Here is a 16400-nt window from a genome sequence, read left to right as displayed (position 1 = left end):
AAGGGGCAGGAGGAGGTGGGCAGGAGAGGGACAGGAGAGAGGGAACGGAATGAATTATGCAAAGAAAAAAAAAAAAAATCCCCAATACTCCACAGCGGAGGGAGCGCAGCGCAGCGCAGCGCAGCACTCGCAAGATGAGTCCGCCCGTGTCCCCCGCGCCTAAGCCGCTGGCGCAAAGTTCTTTTTAAGGAGAAGGAAAATCTCCCCAGATCCTGTAGTGACAGCAGCCGCCAGGGCGGGGCAGAGTGAGGGGCTGCGGCTCGGCGCTGGGCCTGGGCGGCCGCGCTGCCCCGAAACCCGAAGCCCAGCGCTCCCGTGCTCATGGCCGCATTAGGCCTCGCCTTCCCGCCGCGCCCTCCTGCCTCCGCCCCGAGCGACTGGCGGCCGGGGTGACGCTGGGCCCGGGCTCGGCGAGACTGCTCACCTGGCCGAGCCCCTCTCCCGTCCCCCCGCCCCCGCCCTCCGCCTCCCCGCGGAATCGGGAGGCGCCGGGATCCGTAGACGAGGAAATAACGACCCCTGCAGTTGCATTGCGGAAAATCGCGGCGGCGGCGGCGGCGGCAGCGGCCGCGCTAGTCGCGGACCATGGAAGCGAGGGAACTGGAGGTTTTGGGGAGACCAGAAAAATAGGAGAGGGACAGCAGGTGCGCGCGCCGTGGGAAGCCCGTGAGCTCGCGAGGCCAGCGGGGAGCCGACCCCCCACTGCCCCCGCTCCACGCCCTGGAGGGTCGCTCGAGCCGGGCTCCGAGGCGGCACGCTGCGCGCAGACTGGGGCGGCAGGAAGGGTCTGCGGAGGCGGCAGGCGGCCGGCAGTCTCGGGCAGTAACCCCTGCCTATCTTTCTGTCCCTCTGTATGCTGTGTCTGCGTTCCTCTGGCACCCGGGAGCAGGAGGAGAACGGCGCGGCGCGGAGCAGCCACCCTCTGACCATGCCCCGGTGAGGGGGGCGGACTTCGAGTGCAACTCGTCGCGGACTGCCGGGGCTTAGCCCGCAAACTGCGAGCGACCAGAGACCCGGAACAGCGCGGCACGGCCCGGCGGGGGGCTATCGTCTATGTCTTCTTGGGGAGCCAGGCCGATCGGGGTCTCGTTTTTGCAGGAAGAGCCCAGAGCTGGTGCGTTCGGGTGGCTGCTGCCGCCGCTGCTAGTGCTATTTCCGCCGCCTGTGCAAGGAGCAGAGACCGGTGAGCAAGGAGACCTCCCGGGCAGCGAGACATCGGTCATGTGTCAGCACGTCTGGGGCGCACATCCGTCGAGCCCGAGGGGAAATTTGCTGGAACAGTTCAAACTGCGATATTGATCTTGGGGGTGACGGTCCCTGGCCGACTATCCGGTGAAAGTGCGAGTGTGCGCTCGCTAGGAAGTGTGCGTGTGTGCATGTGTGTGTTCCTTGTGGGGCTCCCCCTTCCCCCCCTGTTTTCACGTCGAGTGATGCACTTGGAATGAGAATCAGAGGATGGAAATAGTCTGGGAGGTGCTTTTTCTTCTTCAAGCCAATTTCATCGTCTGCATATCAGGTATGGGACGCGTGCTGGAGTCGCAGGCGGGTCCGGGTTATGTTGTGGTCTTTGGAATGTATGGGGTTTTATTGTGTGTAGACAATTAAGTAGCCTTGCGGGGTGGGACGGAAGAGGGATGGTGGCAGAGACCCTTTCAGCTCTGTGGGTTTACTGCCTTAAGAATTAAAAAGCCAGGTGTGTGTGTGTGTGTATGTGTGTGTGTGTGTATTGGAGGTAATATCTGTATGGAGTCCTGGAACATTGTAGGGGTGGAGAGATAAGAAAGAAGAGGCAGACTGGTGTCCTGGTTGAGAACTCTGACAAGGAAATATGAGCCTTGGCAACCCCTGCTGCCTTCCTTTGGCTTTCAAAGTTCCCAAACTAGATGGTTTCTGGTTGAAAAAAAAAAAAAAAATAGATGCAGAGCCCTGCCCTAATATCTAGGCACTTTCAGGAGACTGCAGGAGGGTTTGGGGACTGGAGAGTGCCAGCAGGAACCAAAAGGATGTAGATATACTCCATGCCTTCCCCAAATACATCAGAACCACCCCCAAATAAAAGCAGAATCTATCTGAAACAACACAGTATCATAAATACCCCTTTAAATCATGAGTTTTCCTAATTTCCAGTGGTAAGGATGTACTTACTGGCTCAGACTTACAGACATCAGGCTACTGGTGCCAGTGTGTGGATTTAGGAGCTAGTGGGAAGCCAGGGCACTGAAATGAATAAGGCAGAGCTTGTGCCCCGCTCTGTGTGTGAGCGTGAGTGTGTGTGTGTGTGTGTGTGTGTGTGTGTGTGTGTTGGGAAGGATTTTGATATCCAGTGTTCTTGTCAGTGCAGGAAGTTGAGGGTATGGTGTGGTGATACAAGAAGAAGCTCCACGCTAAGCAGTATTTCCCCGTTCAGTTCAGTGCCTCCTCCCACTGACAGTGTCCACACCATTTCTTTCACATTTATCATTTAAGTACCCAGGGTAAAGCCTGTTTGCAGTATTCCCCTCTGCCTGCATCCCTCTGCAGAATTGGGGACTCAGCCAACTTCCCATGAAGTCAACAGAAGAGAACAGAAACCCTGCCTTTGTGAGCAGGCCTATTTGAGCAGGATTAGGATGGAGGGACATGTTTCCTCTATCTTTGTTAGGCTCAGCCAGTCCCCACCCTTTAAGTCAGACCTGATTCTGGATGTTAAAAAATCCTTGTCTGCCCTTATTCTGGATCCAGTTCCAAATATTCAGGACAGGAACGGGGTATCTTTTATTTTAAATCATTCTGTTTGGGGCTAGGCTATCGTTGTTAGAAATTTGCCTCTATAAACTTTAGAGATATGTTGTATACCTAGAAGACAAAAGTGCCCTGGGGTCACTCCCAATCCTCTACTCTTTTATGCATCCTACATGTATGAGGAAACATTTCCAGGTGACCTGTAAAGGTTTATATCAGTCATATATCCAGGGGTAGACTAGGTGGCATTTTACAAGGCCACATTTTACATCTTTCTCTTCTACATCTCTTTTAAGTTTCTCTCTTTTCTCCATGTTATTTCACTAGTTATAGCCTTTTCCTGCCTCTTTCTCGCATCATAAATGCTTTTCAAATCAGACAAATTGAGTTCCTTTAAGATTTACAAAAGGTTAACACTAATGCTCTGGACCTCCCCATCTTTTGTCCCTAACCCCTCCTCTGCATTTGGGTGGGCCAGCACAGCAGGGAACCAGCTGAGAATGAGTCTGTTCTTAGCTTCCGAAAGAGGTATTAGTGAAATATTTGTCACAGCTATACTAGATTTGGTGTATCAGCAGCTAAATTATAAACTATTTCCAACCCAGGAGAGTTGCTGTGTAGTATGTGGCCTTTCATGTGCATTTATTAAATTATCATTGTTATGTAATGAGAAAATAAAAGTATCAGCAAAATTGCTAACTATTAGCTTAGCATTCCTAAGGCTAACTGGAATGCCTAGTTAGGATCAGCGTTAGTTTACTCTTTATGAAGACATTTAGGCAGAGATACAACATTATGGACTCACTATTTACACACTCATAAACTTAACTTTAAAAGGTCATTCTTTCTCTAAAATCAAAGTGGCCTCCTCCCTCTGTAGGAAGAATAGAGGTCCTCATTCAGTGATGTCCATGTATGTCACAGTTCTCATTAGTAATTTATTTATGACTCATATTTGCCCCCGTTTGGGAGACTTTGTTTCCCATCTGGCAGCCCTAAGAGGAATGCAATGCACTAAGGTTAAAAAATTGGCTCAGGGAGGGTTTAGTGGGCTTTTATCATTTCTGTTTCTGTGATTTGCAGTCTTAATTTAATCATGAATGAGCTTTACTGAGAAGAATGTAAGCGTGTGTTCATAGAACCTACTAAATCTTAAATTTGAAAACAAGTTTTTTAAAAAGCACCTCTCTACCATCTTGGGATCAAATTGCCCTGCTTAATAAATGGGTACTAATTGTAACTGAGTTATATCTATGTTTGTTACATTTGTAGGGTTGGCTTCCTTACTGAGGAATACCAGAGTAGAAAAGGCCAGCAAAAGTCTGCAGTGTAAACATTCTGCAAAAGGGAAATTTTGGAAGTAAATTTGGCCTATAGAAAGTATATTGACTGAATTTAGGTTGGCTTTCAGGAATGCTCTGGAATTTTGTAACTTAGTGTTTCCTTTGCCAAAGGTTCCTACCCTCAGGAGTTTCCCTGGTGGCTCAGATGATAGAGTATGCCTATAATTCAGGAGGGTTTGATCCATCCCTGGTCGAGAAGATCCCCTGGAGAAGGGACTGGCTACCCAAACCAGTTATTCTTTTTTTTTTTTTTTTATCTTTTAAAAACAAAATTTTTATTCAATTTAGTATGATCTTCCTTTTGTCTGAGACTCTGTTATTCCTTTTTTTTTTTTTCCCATTTATTTGCTTGAAGAATTCCATGGACAGAGGACCCTGGCAAGCTAGATCCATGGGGTTGCAAAGAGTCAGACCTAACTTCGGGTGACTAACACTTTCCCTTTTCCTACCCTCATCCTACCCCAGCTCCTAAATTAAAAGTACACACAAAGGAATTTTCTCCCTAGGTCTATGTGTCTATGTTGTTTAAAATACAGACACCTGGGCTTGTGTGTTTCATGGCTTTGCATTAATCGTTTTGTTACGATGAAGCTGAGTAAATGGTTTGAGGGGTCTGCTAGCTAGCTTAACCAGCTTTAGTTAGCTGCTGGGGACATAGCATGTGTGCCTTCCATTTGAGAGAATTTGGTTACTTCAGGACAGCACAGCTAGTCTGAAGAGGGAATGTCATGATCTGGGAGTTCTTGGGTCTGTATGTTTGGCTGACATCTCATTTTACTGAAAATGTCAGGCGGCCAAGATTTGTGGAGATGAGAGAGAGAGAGAGAGAATATTTCTTCTTGCTAGCAAGAACACTATTCCCTTCTTACAAATGCAGCTCAGATCAGTGAGAATGAATACTTAGCAGCATCAGGAGAGAATTTTCTGGTCCAAAGAGAGCTGTCTGATTTAATTCGTGTTGAACATCCTACTTTTCTATATATAACTATATATAACTTTAGTTCCTTGTCAGTTTATTCATAATAACTGCAATAGTAATTAGAATTATGTGATACTTTCACATGTATTATGCAATATTTCACATATTTTAACTCATCTAGTATCAAAATTTATAGGGTGATTTCATAAATGAGGCAACCAAAGCCCACAGAAATTCAGCTTGAAGGATTCACGCACAATTCTGAGTCAAAATTCAATGTATCATTCATGTTTTGGTATAAGATTTCTTTTAAAGTTTTCTTTTTTTTTTTTTTTTTAAATTTTGCTATCTCCAATTGAATGAGTAACTCGTGTTAAATGGAGGTAAGGCTTAGAGAGTTTCAAACTGGAATTTTAGGGCGATCGCAATCTATATCTAGAATTAAGATAGTGTTTGTGTTGCACGTGACTCTGTCATTCAAACAGAGTGACAAACTGTTAGCCATTTGCCTCCAGTGTCTTATGATCAGCAATACCCGAAAGAAATGAATATTTCATACATTCTCCCCTAATCTGAAAGTTAAATGGTTTCACATCAATGTGAATATGTAGTATATATCCCATGTTTGTCACATAGATTAAATTAGATAATATGGTCAATGATTTTCACTTAGCACAGTGTCTCAGGCATATTAAGTTTGCAGTAATATAATTTTGCCTGCAAACTTTGCATGGGTTTGTGAGGAATAAATAGAATCTTTACCTTCATCCCTTAAGCTGTTTAAAAGCAAACAACAGCAACAAAACTCTAAAAACAAACATTAGCTAGTGCATTTTGTAATATTGAGTACAAATCCTACTTTCAGTGAGGTGTTGGCTTGAAATGTCTCTTAATTTTCTTTCTCATGTAAATAAGACTGGTAACATTGGGCTTTGGTACATAGTTATGAGTGTGACCCACTTTATCCGTGTGAGCCCAATATTGAGATGAGGTTTGGAAATCACTGGGAGCAATGCAGTGCTTATTCCCAGGGGAGCAACAGCATATTTTTTTTTTCCTCTTTGTGTTTCTAAATTATAGCTCAACATAGACTCAACTTTGAAGTGTTTCCAAAATGGCAAACTGTATATGCCATCAATATGATTTGTAATAGAAAATCCCATTAAATATGAAAAAGATAAAGAATAAAGAATCTGATGACCTTCTTGGCAATACATTTTCTTTAAATTCAGTTTCCCATGTGATGTCTTATAGTCACAGATACCATAAATGAATGGCAGATACCATAGATGCGACTCTCTTGGCAGTGAGATGAGAGATTTCCTAAGTAATACATCCTTGGTGTGTTGGGGGAGGGTGAAAAATTATCAATGTCAAAAAACATTTTATTGGGTGGGAAGAGGGAGTTTTATTGCCATCCTAGACAGTCACACTTACTATTCCAATTTTTCACCTTAACTAAGCATTATATATTTAAGCCTGAGGTGTAGGTCGGGAAGAGATCTAGGCCCATAAATGTATATGGTAGCAGGCCATATTATAAAGAATATGGGAGTTTGAAGACCCACCCTGCAATCAAACTCTGCCTTAATTACCTATATGACTTTTGACAATTCTCTTAGCCTCTTAGAGTCTCTGTTTTCTCTTTTGTGAAATGAAAAGTTCTGTCTTCTTTGCCTATTTCAAAGAATTGTTGAGGGAAACATCAAAGAGTGATCTTGAATGTTCTTTGCATTATACCAATATAAAGTATCTGTGTCTTTACCATATTATGCTTAAAATAGAGTTATAAAAGTAGTGATATACACATATAATGTAGAGTGATATAAAAATATGAAGAATACTTATGCAAGCAGTGTCATAATGCACAAAATGTATTGTGATATAAAGCAGTATGAATAATGCCTAATTATTTGCTAGAGCACATAAATGCTGTCTATGTGAGAAGGTCAGACTTGAAGGCAAAAGAGAATATTAAATAGGTGTTAGAGGTTTGGATAGAAAACTTAGAGGGAACTATATCATCAAAAGGAGACAAATAGGAATGAGTAAGATATACAGTGGAGAATGTCTCAAATGGAAAAAGATTCACTTCAGGAGATACTCAGAAGTTGGGAGGAGTCCACTTAGGGAGCTGTTGAATTGAGAGAATATGGAGTGCCCTAATATATTTAATTTCTTGGTGATTTTATTTTCTCTTTTGGATCTTTACATGGATTCAATGGATTGAACTTGGTTAAGATTTGGGGGAGAAAGAGAGGAAGGAGAGTAAGTAGTGCCAGAAAGGAATTAGTGGTGAGTCTTAAAGGAAGCTTAAGAGTTGACTTGGAAGATTTTTACTGATTGACCAGGAGTGTGATAGGGGAGGAACCATCATAGGAAACAACATTAGCAAAGACGGGGTAATCAGATAAGACATGATGAATTCAGGGGACTGTGAAGAGGTAAGTATGGCAATAAGTAGAGGGTGAAGTATGATGGATGAGGCTGAGATAGAAGAGGATTTAGGAAATCTGATTCTAATAATAATAATGCTTTACATATAATAGTAGTAGAAATTACCCTTGTGCCTCTCTGTGCAAGGAGAGCAACTTTTAAAGGAGGGTAAGTCCTCGGGAAGGTAGGTCTAGTTTATACCTTTCTCTTCTTTAGCAATAGACCTGTCAGGGTTAAAGCTTTTGGCTTTAGTCCAGCTATGCTCTGCTTTTATGAAATCACGAATTATTTTCCAGTATTGTCTCTAGTTCCACGTAGCTTCCCAGAAGCTTTTTTGATATCTCAGATTTAGACTACAGAATTTATCTCCTCACTTAATTTGTATTCACATATTTCTATCCTAGGAAAAAGAGCCAGGACGCTATTGGCTAACCCTAGATTTTGCAGTGTGGCAACTTCATCTTATTCCCTTTGACAATTGAACCGTTCCTGTTACTTTTTTGTTTTCATCTTGTGTAATCTTAAGCAAGACTAAAAGACTTCTCGCATGTGAAGGTGGTGTGGGGAGCTGTGAATGCTAAGAAATGGTCTGGGATTGCCTTCAAGATAAAAGCAGGATTGAGCTGGTAATGAGGTAGCCAGTATTTGGGTTTGATTTCATTTGCATTAAGGTGCCTTTAGGATAGAAGTGGAAAGATCTTCAGTGGTTGTAAAGGAGACAGCCTACAAATGCCTTTTCCTCCTGATCTGGGAGGGGTGGGGTCTTTTTCATAGTAAATGGAGAATTAATCTTTAACTTCGTCTAATATTTCATGCCCAGAGGCTGAAGGGGCTGAGAATAGGAAATGAAGCCTGTGACTTTCAGGTGAATTTTCCAGATCCAAATCCTGCTGGCTTCACAACACATTTGACAAGAATGCCGCAGTTGGAATAAACATGTTAACTGAAGGATATGAGTCAACATATTCCTCTTTTGCTGCTCCCTCCTCCTGCCATAAACACAAGCAAGCTTTCACCCTTGAGACAAACAATTTTGATGGCAGACTTATTGAGTGAATACAGGGCATTCCTCCTCCATGATATTAGAATAATATAAATACCTCATAGGATTCTTAGAAAGGACAAATATAGGTACATGTGTGTGGGAGGATTTTCTCCCACCCTGAAGGAATTTAATGTGTTGGTTCATTAATCTCACAAATGCTAATAAATGCCTCCTATGAGTGAGGCACTGGGCCAGACAAAAATATAGTAAGCTAAACAGCTTTGCCCTCGTATAATGTATATTTGATGATGCACATTTTCCCCCTTTGCTCAACCTGGGGCTTGGCATTTTAGTAGATACTCAATAATGAATGTTTGAATTGGTACATAAATGAATAACAAGAATTGATTTAGAACAACTTTCCTTGCGTCACAGGACACTGGAGAACATGATTGAGATCTCGTATGGAGGTTAAGAGTGAGGGAAAATGAATAAGACACCTCTGTTAGCTGCCCTCTTGCTTCTTAACTGTATGCAGTCAGAACTGGAACTTTTCAGGGAGCAACTTATTGAATAGTTTTTTATTTCCTTCAGACTCAACTCTTATCTGCATTAAAGACACCAGTGTTAGTTGGGGCACTTAACTGTTGTTTAAAATGTCTTTTTGCTCCCTTGTGTTCTGAGACACCAGTATATTAGACTTGAAGTAAGGATCCATGGGTACATTGTTGTTCTTACTCCATGCTTCTCTATTCCTGTTAAAGTGAAGTGAAGGTCTCTCAGTCGTGTCCGACTCTTTGCGACCCCAGGGACCATACAGTGCATGGAGTTCTCCAGGCCAAGATAACTGGAGTGGGCAGCCGTTCCCTTCTCCAGGGGATCTTTCCCACCCAGGGATTGAATTCAGGTCTCCTGCATTGAAGGCGGATTCTTTACTGACTGGGAAGCCCAAACTACTAAAGATTGCTAAAGATATGGTTGTTTTCTGTGGTCCCAGCTTGGGAGAAGCCAGCACTTGAGAAGGCTCACTGTTAGCAATGGAGTGCTTTAGGTGAAAAGCCTATCCATTCTTTAGTCTTCACGCAGAGCAATACAGGAAACTGGTTTCTAAGGTGTTTTCGATCTTCTGTCAGAAAACTTTAATTCCCCCATGGCCTTTTGTAACAGAATTGTGATGCCCAGTGGTTCTTAACCCTGGAGGGGAGCCAGGAGCCTAGAAATTGAAAGAACATAATGGATTTGCTGTTCTTGGCTGATCATTCTGCCTATGATTTCCTAGTTGCTCTTCATAACTATGAGGAAATGGTCAGTTGGACGGTTTGTTATTTGTTTGCTTGTTAATTTGATTATAGAAAAAATAGGAGGAGGATATAGAAAAAAAGGCCCCTAAGGTGTTTTTTTTTTTTTTTCGTTTATTTTTATTAGTTGAAGGCTAATTACTTTACAATATTGTAGTGATTTTTGCCATACATTGACATAATCAGCCATGGATCAGCATGTGTTCCCCATCCCGATCCCCCCTCCTGCCTCCCTCTCTATCCCATCCCTCTGGGTTTTCCCAGTGCACCAGCCCTGAGCACTTGTCTCATGCATCCAACCTGGGCTGGTGATCTTTTTCACCCTTGATAGTATACTTGTTTCAATGCTATTCTCTCAGAACATCCCACCCTCGCCTTCTCCCACAGAGTCCCAAAGTCTGTTCTGTACATCTGTGTCTCTTTTTCTGTTTTGCGTATAGGGTTATCGTTACCATCTTTTTAAATTCCGTATATATATGTTAGTATACTGTAATGGTCTTTATCTTTCTGGCTTACTTCGCCCTTTATAATGGTCTCCAGTTTCATCCATCTCATTAGAACTGATAAAAATGCATTCTTTTTAATGGCTGAGTAATATTCCATAGTGTATACATATCATAGCTTCCTTATCCATTCATCTGCTGATGGGCATCTAGGTTGCTTCCATGTCCTGGCTATTATAAACAGTGCTGCTGTGAACATTGGGGTGCACGTGTCTCTTTCAGATCTACTTTCCTTGGTGTGTATGCCCAGGAGTGGGATTGCTGGGTCATATGGCAGTTCTATTTCCAGTTTTTTAAGGAATCTCCATGCTGTTCTCCATAGCGGCTGTACTAGTTTGCATTCCCACCAACAGTGTAAGAGGGTTCCCTTTTCTCCACACCCTCTCCAGCATTTATTGCTTGTAGACTTTTGGATATCAATCATAAAAAGGCCCCTACTGTTAATCTTGCAGTAGATATATTAAACTTATACTGAGAGTTAGAAAGAGGCATTTATGAATAATAAATGTCTGTTGTGCGGCCTGAGTCTGAGTAAAAATATGTCACTATCTTGCAGTACACAGTAATGATACCAGCTCTAAGTAACTTGCATCTTACAGAATGAAATATGAAGTAGTACTGTCATTATTTTGTGTTATCTCTAACAGGGTCCTTCCCCGTTTTCCACTTTGGTGAAGACTTTTTTTGTGGTTTTAGTTTGTGTCTTTGAAGTTCTGTGTTGTAGTGGCTAAATGAGTGCATGCTTAGTCAGTCAGTCGTGTCCAACTCTTTGTGACCACATTGACTGTAGCCTGCCAGGCTCCTCTGTCCATGGGAATTCTGCAGGCAAGAGTACTGGAGTGGGTTGCCAGGTGCTCCTCCAGGGGATCTTCCCAACCCAAGGATCAAACCCAGGTCTCCCACTTTGCAGGCGGATGTTCTGCTGTCTGAGCCACCAGGGAAGCCTGGCTAAATGAGGGTCCTATGCAGTTAAAATAGTTACTGAGCTCGGTATGTGCCATATCTAAAGGTAAAGTATGTTAAACAAATTAAAAATGAGAGTTTTATTTATGCATTTGCTGTTTAGGCTAATTGTGTGTTCAGTTGAAATGCTCCTTCTTGACCATTGCTCCTTATGAGCAAAGGACTGTTTGTGCGAGTGTTTTCGTGTTACAAACATGAATGATACTAGAAGTCATTGAGGTAATTTTAATGCTATGTATGATACAACACTAGTATCAAACAAAATTTAGGAAAACAAACTGTTTCTTCATAGGCTAAATTTTTAATTTCCCAAAGTTTGCAGTTATAAATTTTTCCCTTAAAGCTTTGTTCTTAAAAAACAGAAACAAACAAACAAAAACTGCATTATATCTTAATTATTCCCCTGTGTTGCTATTCTAGTTGTGTTAGTTCAGGAAATTCAGGGTTTTGTGTTCAGTAAGCCCAACAATCTCAGAAACATAATATGGCATAAGCTCACCTCCTGCTCATGTTAATTATCTAACTGGTGTCTGTCTCTGTGTGTGTGTGTGTGAGAGAGAAAAAGAGAGAGAGAGAGAGAGCGAGCGAGAGAGAGAATAGGGCCTTGGTGTAGAGGGAAAAGATAAAAGAAATCCTGTTTGTGTAGTGACTTGGGAGTCTCAAGGCTGATAGTCTCTGCAGTCTTCAAGACATGGCTTCCAGTGTTGTTCCTGGCATCAACATTAATAATTTGAAAAAGATTGAGGAGGAGGATCATGGGAGAGGTGTTTATGAGCCTGACAGAAAAACTGTATACCTCATGTCTGGTCAGTCACATGGCACTATCTTATTGCAAAAGAAACTGGAAATTGCATGCTAGTCTTGGGTCCAGGAATAAAGAGAAAGATTTGGTGAACAACTGGCTAACATTTGCCACTTTAACATTTATGATTTTCTTTGTAATAGTTTTGCAATAATTTATTCATCTAAAATAGCATTGTTTATATTGATCTTTTCCCTATATTTGAGCACCTATGTTGTTTCTAGTTTTAACATTCTGGGCATATGTTTTTATGTTTATAGATATTTATTTCTATTGAACTATTTCCATAAATAATCCCAGTATTGTGGTTATGGGGTAAAAGAATACAAAGGTTTTTTGTGTTTTTACCATACTATAGGCAGAAGTTGGAACAAGGAAGTTAGTTTCAGAGACTTGATTGTTTCAGGAAAGGTTACCTTCCTTTGGAGGACAGCAGGAATCTACCTGGCAGGTTACCTCATTAGTGCTGACTAGGAAATTCCAGTGGAGAAGGAAATGGCAGCCCACTCCAGTGTTCTTGCCTGGAGAATCCCATAGACAGAGGAGCCTGGTGGGCTACAACCCATAGGGTCACAAAGAGTCAGACACGACTGAGCGACTGATCACAGAGGGAATTCCAAAGTGACTGGTTAAGATAATATTTCTAGGAGAGGCTGTAACTGCAGTTAGGTTAGGTATTAAGTCTTAATTTGGTGACAGGAGCCTTAGCATAAATAACTCCATTTTGAGCCTCTTGTTTCTTTTTTGACAGGTGATTTTGATAATGGTCCATCCCCAGAAAGTATTACGCAAAAACTGTGAATAGCCATGGCATTCAAGATGATATTTTTGCTTAATGTCAGATCAGACAGGAAACCAGGGTTAAGGACAAGCAAATCTCTCTTCTGAGTCCAGAGATTTGAGCCTTCTTGAGTATTGTTCCTAGAGCACGTTTTAATAAATTATTGGGAAGAATGACTCAGTTGATTTTCAGAAAAGATTATTGGGATGGAAGTTAGGACATGCTTTGTTTAGTATTTGTTTTTCCACTGTATTGTGTTGTGAAAGAAGTAGTTTTAATTGCCTGAATACCAGTTTTCTCCTTTTAAACAAGGATACTCAACTGGGTAATTTCTAGGTCCCTTTCAAACTTGGAAATTTTTTACTGTTATGAAACTTTTAAGAAAATTATCAAAGTTTGCTGTCGATGCTAAATTTTTCTAGTTTTTGAAATATCACGACAGCAAAATAAATTATAGGAAGAATTTTGGAGGCTGTAGATAAGCAGAAACATGGGAAGTGACTTTTGAGATGGGCAAGTGTAAGGATAAGATATAATTAAAAACTAACCCAAACTGTATTTTAGATTGCTGACCTTGTACCTCTCTAGTAAGGCCCTGAGAAAGAGTTAAGGGGTCGTCATTGACTGCTTCATAAAAGCATTTACTGAAAACCTTGGGGGAGGGTCCTATATATTAAAGTCTTAAGAATTTTATCTCAACTCTGCTATTGCTCATCGTGTGACATTAAGAAATATCTTAAAATCTCTAACTGAGAGCGTAACAGGCAGGAAGGCCAGAGGTCCCCAAGCAGCAGGAGGAAATAAACTGTTACGTGACAGATTTTTTTTTTTTCCCTCCTCTACACAAAATTAAAAGAGGCTTATTTAATTGTGTTGACCACACCTGGTTCTGCCTTGAGTTAACCAATGCGTTTTTCTTATGTTAATGAAACTATGTATTTGCTTTGGAATTTGTCTTTCTTCAAAATAGTACCACCTAAGACTCACATTTTTCTTTTCTCAAACTTTGGATTCTTGTCAATTGTTTTATTGCTGTGGGATAACACACCTTGTGCCAGCACATCTCGAAAGAAAGTGCATATTGTGAGAGAGGGGCCTGATGAAACTTCTTCAGCCTTGAGGTGTCTTATCTGATTAATAGCTTTCTAACAGACGTAAAACACCTTGCTAAAAACTAGCAAGGAAGCACTGTTTCTGTCCCCTTCTGATGTCTATGTCAGAAGCTTTCCCCATCTCTATTATGCTTTAATAAAACTTTGCTGCTCCAAGTGATGAAGCCTCGTCTCTGATCCCGGATCGAAATCCTCTCCTCCAGAGGTCACGAATCCCAGCATGACACATGGCTCGCAGCAGCAGCCTTTCATAACTAATCCTTAGTGTCCTTTTTTGTTAACTGGAGATAATAACAGCTGTCTTTGGAGTTAAGGGAGACAAATTTTAAAATGCAGCATAGTGCTTGACATGTGTACTTGATAAGTGGTGGGTTTTGTATTGTTGTAGCTGAAGCTAAAAGAAGAAAGACATGTTGGGCAAAATTAGAAAGGAATTTGGTATATCATGTAAAACATGAGGGTTAAATGAGCCAATTCATGTGAAAGTGTTTAGCTCAATGCCTGGCCGTAACACGTATTCAGTTAAGGTTGGTTGAATCTGATTCTCTAGGGGAAGCTAGGATGTTTGGGGAATATTTTAGAGATTATAAGAAAGAAGACCATCATGACTTTTTCATAAAATTATCTTCAGAGATAATTTACTGAGTCTGGCCAACATTTTTCTTTAATAATTAAAAAAAATTAATGATGCATTTTCATTTTACAACTAGAGCTTAGACTTATCAAGACCTCTAATATAAGCATATGGTCTCATGTGACTCAGTAAATACTCAACCTTCACAACAATGAAGTAAACGAAATCCTGATTCAAAAATGTGCTCATAGTTTTTATTTATATGTTTTTTCACCAGAGCAATAAAGATATGAGGCATTATGATCCAATCCATTTATGATAAAATATATAATATATGTTCTAAAACTGTCACTAATTTGTTTTTACTAGAATCTCCTTGCTCTCTTTTCTTTTCCTTATTTTGTCTTGCCAGCTTCTTACAGGCATTAATACACACATGGTAGCCTTAATATACACATGGTAACAGGCATTAATACACACATGGTAGCCTTAATATACACATGGTAGTTTTTTCAATAGATTTTCAACATGAAAAGATCATTTTAATTTATGTTCCCATTCACATAAGAGAATTATTTTTAAAATAATAATTAAATGCTAGACCATTTGTCGGATTGCAACATGGTTCCTTTTCAAATGTACTGTTCTGAGAATTTAAACAAAAGGCATAAAAGAAAAACCAAAAAAGAAATAGGGCAGATGACAAATGCTATAATGATGTTAGGTAAAAGCAAGCAAACTATGACCCAAGTGTGCCAGTCTCTAGGGAGCTGGCTTTGGAGCATTTTTGAGTGTTTGGATTTTTCTGGGATTTTTTTCCGCAATCACTTTGGTAGAGACTGGATTACAACTGAGAATGCAGAGATTAATGGCCTGTTTTGACTAATCCACTAAGCCTCTATGCTTATTTCTCTTAAGTTGATTGAATTTAGAGAAGCCAAAGATAGGCCCAAACCAGCTACCCTGATGTTAGATCCCAGTGAATTAATGGGTCTTAATAACTGTAAGTACATATAACCAAGAATCATGGCATCTTCATGTAGTCACTTTTGCATTGGGAAACTGCTTGATTATTTGTTTAGTAGAGTAGATTCCAATGTGTTATTTCATAATTTTTTTTAAGAGAACATTTTTAACATGATTGAATTTAAAATAATTCAATTTTAATTAATTTGGAGAATGAGAAATGAAAAAGATCACCTGAAATCACATAAATTGAATGCAAGTGTTTTTAACAGTTTATTACTCTTTAGGTTTTGTTTGTAAGCATTTTTACTTATTTGAAATTGTATACTTGAGTAAAAGTAAACTGCTATACTTGAGTAAAAAGTCATGTGAGATAAATATATTGTTTGTGTGCACTGAAGCAAGGTACACCTAAAATGTAGACAAAAACAATGTGAAAATAATTATGTAGTGAGATAGATAGATATGACATTGGTTTAAAAATCACAAACTTATGCTAAATTAGTGAGCTCAGATTGGCTGAAATTTGAATAGAATTTAAATTTCTACATCTTTCATTTGAATCGGTTGCTTTTGGAAAAAAATGTTTAGTAGGAAGACAAAAAGATGAGGAAGGTAATATAGTGTTGGGGATTTTGAGTAGGAGAAACATTCTGAAGAGATGGTTTAAAAATGAGATTTTTTAAATATTTTGTTTGAAATACAATATGTTTAAATGCACTGAGAAGCCATTTAGGAGAATAATTAAAAGCTTACAGACAGATAGACTTACATTTAAACCCATACTCTGCTTCTTCTAAGATGGATGGCTTTGTGTAAGTTAAATTCTTCTGCATCTCAATTTTCTAATCTGTAAAATTGGGATAAAAATAACCGCCTTTGTGACTTTATAAGTAGTAAGTGATATATGATAGTAAAGCACTTAGCTTATTGCTATCAGTTTATAACATATCATTGTTATGTTATCACATAACAATGGCTTAATAAGTGTGACTCA

At 40.4% G+C, this 16400-nt stretch overlaps 1 protein-coding gene across 3 annotated transcripts in view; it reads left to right on the top strand.

Annotated features, from left to right (window-relative positions):
- Positions 1–403: 403 nt before the first annotated feature.
- CA10 (carbonic anhydrase 10) overlaps positions 404–16400 on the top strand; it is a 791040-nt gene continuing 775043 nt past the window's right edge. For 2 of the 3 annotated variants that reach the window (XM_070478465.1, XM_070478463.1), the window contains exon 1: positions 1041–1516. In XM_070478465.1, coding sequence (XP_070334566.1) covers positions 1456–1516 — 61 coding nt within the window. In that variant the 5' untranslated portion in view covers positions 1041–1455. Of the gene's footprint in view, positions 1517–16400 lie in introns of all 3 variants that reach the window. The other variant, XM_070478462.1, reaches the window with a different exon arrangement.

This window comes from Odocoileus virginianus, chromosome 17 (genome assembly GCF_023699985.2).
Source record: "Odocoileus virginianus isolate 20LAN1187 ecotype Illinois chromosome 17, Ovbor_1.2, whole genome shotgun sequence".
In the NCBI taxonomy this organism is placed as follows: Eukaryota; Metazoa; Chordata; class Mammalia; order Artiodactyla; family Cervidae; genus Odocoileus; species Odocoileus virginianus.
This window is presented reverse-complemented; position numbering and strand designations above follow the sequence as displayed.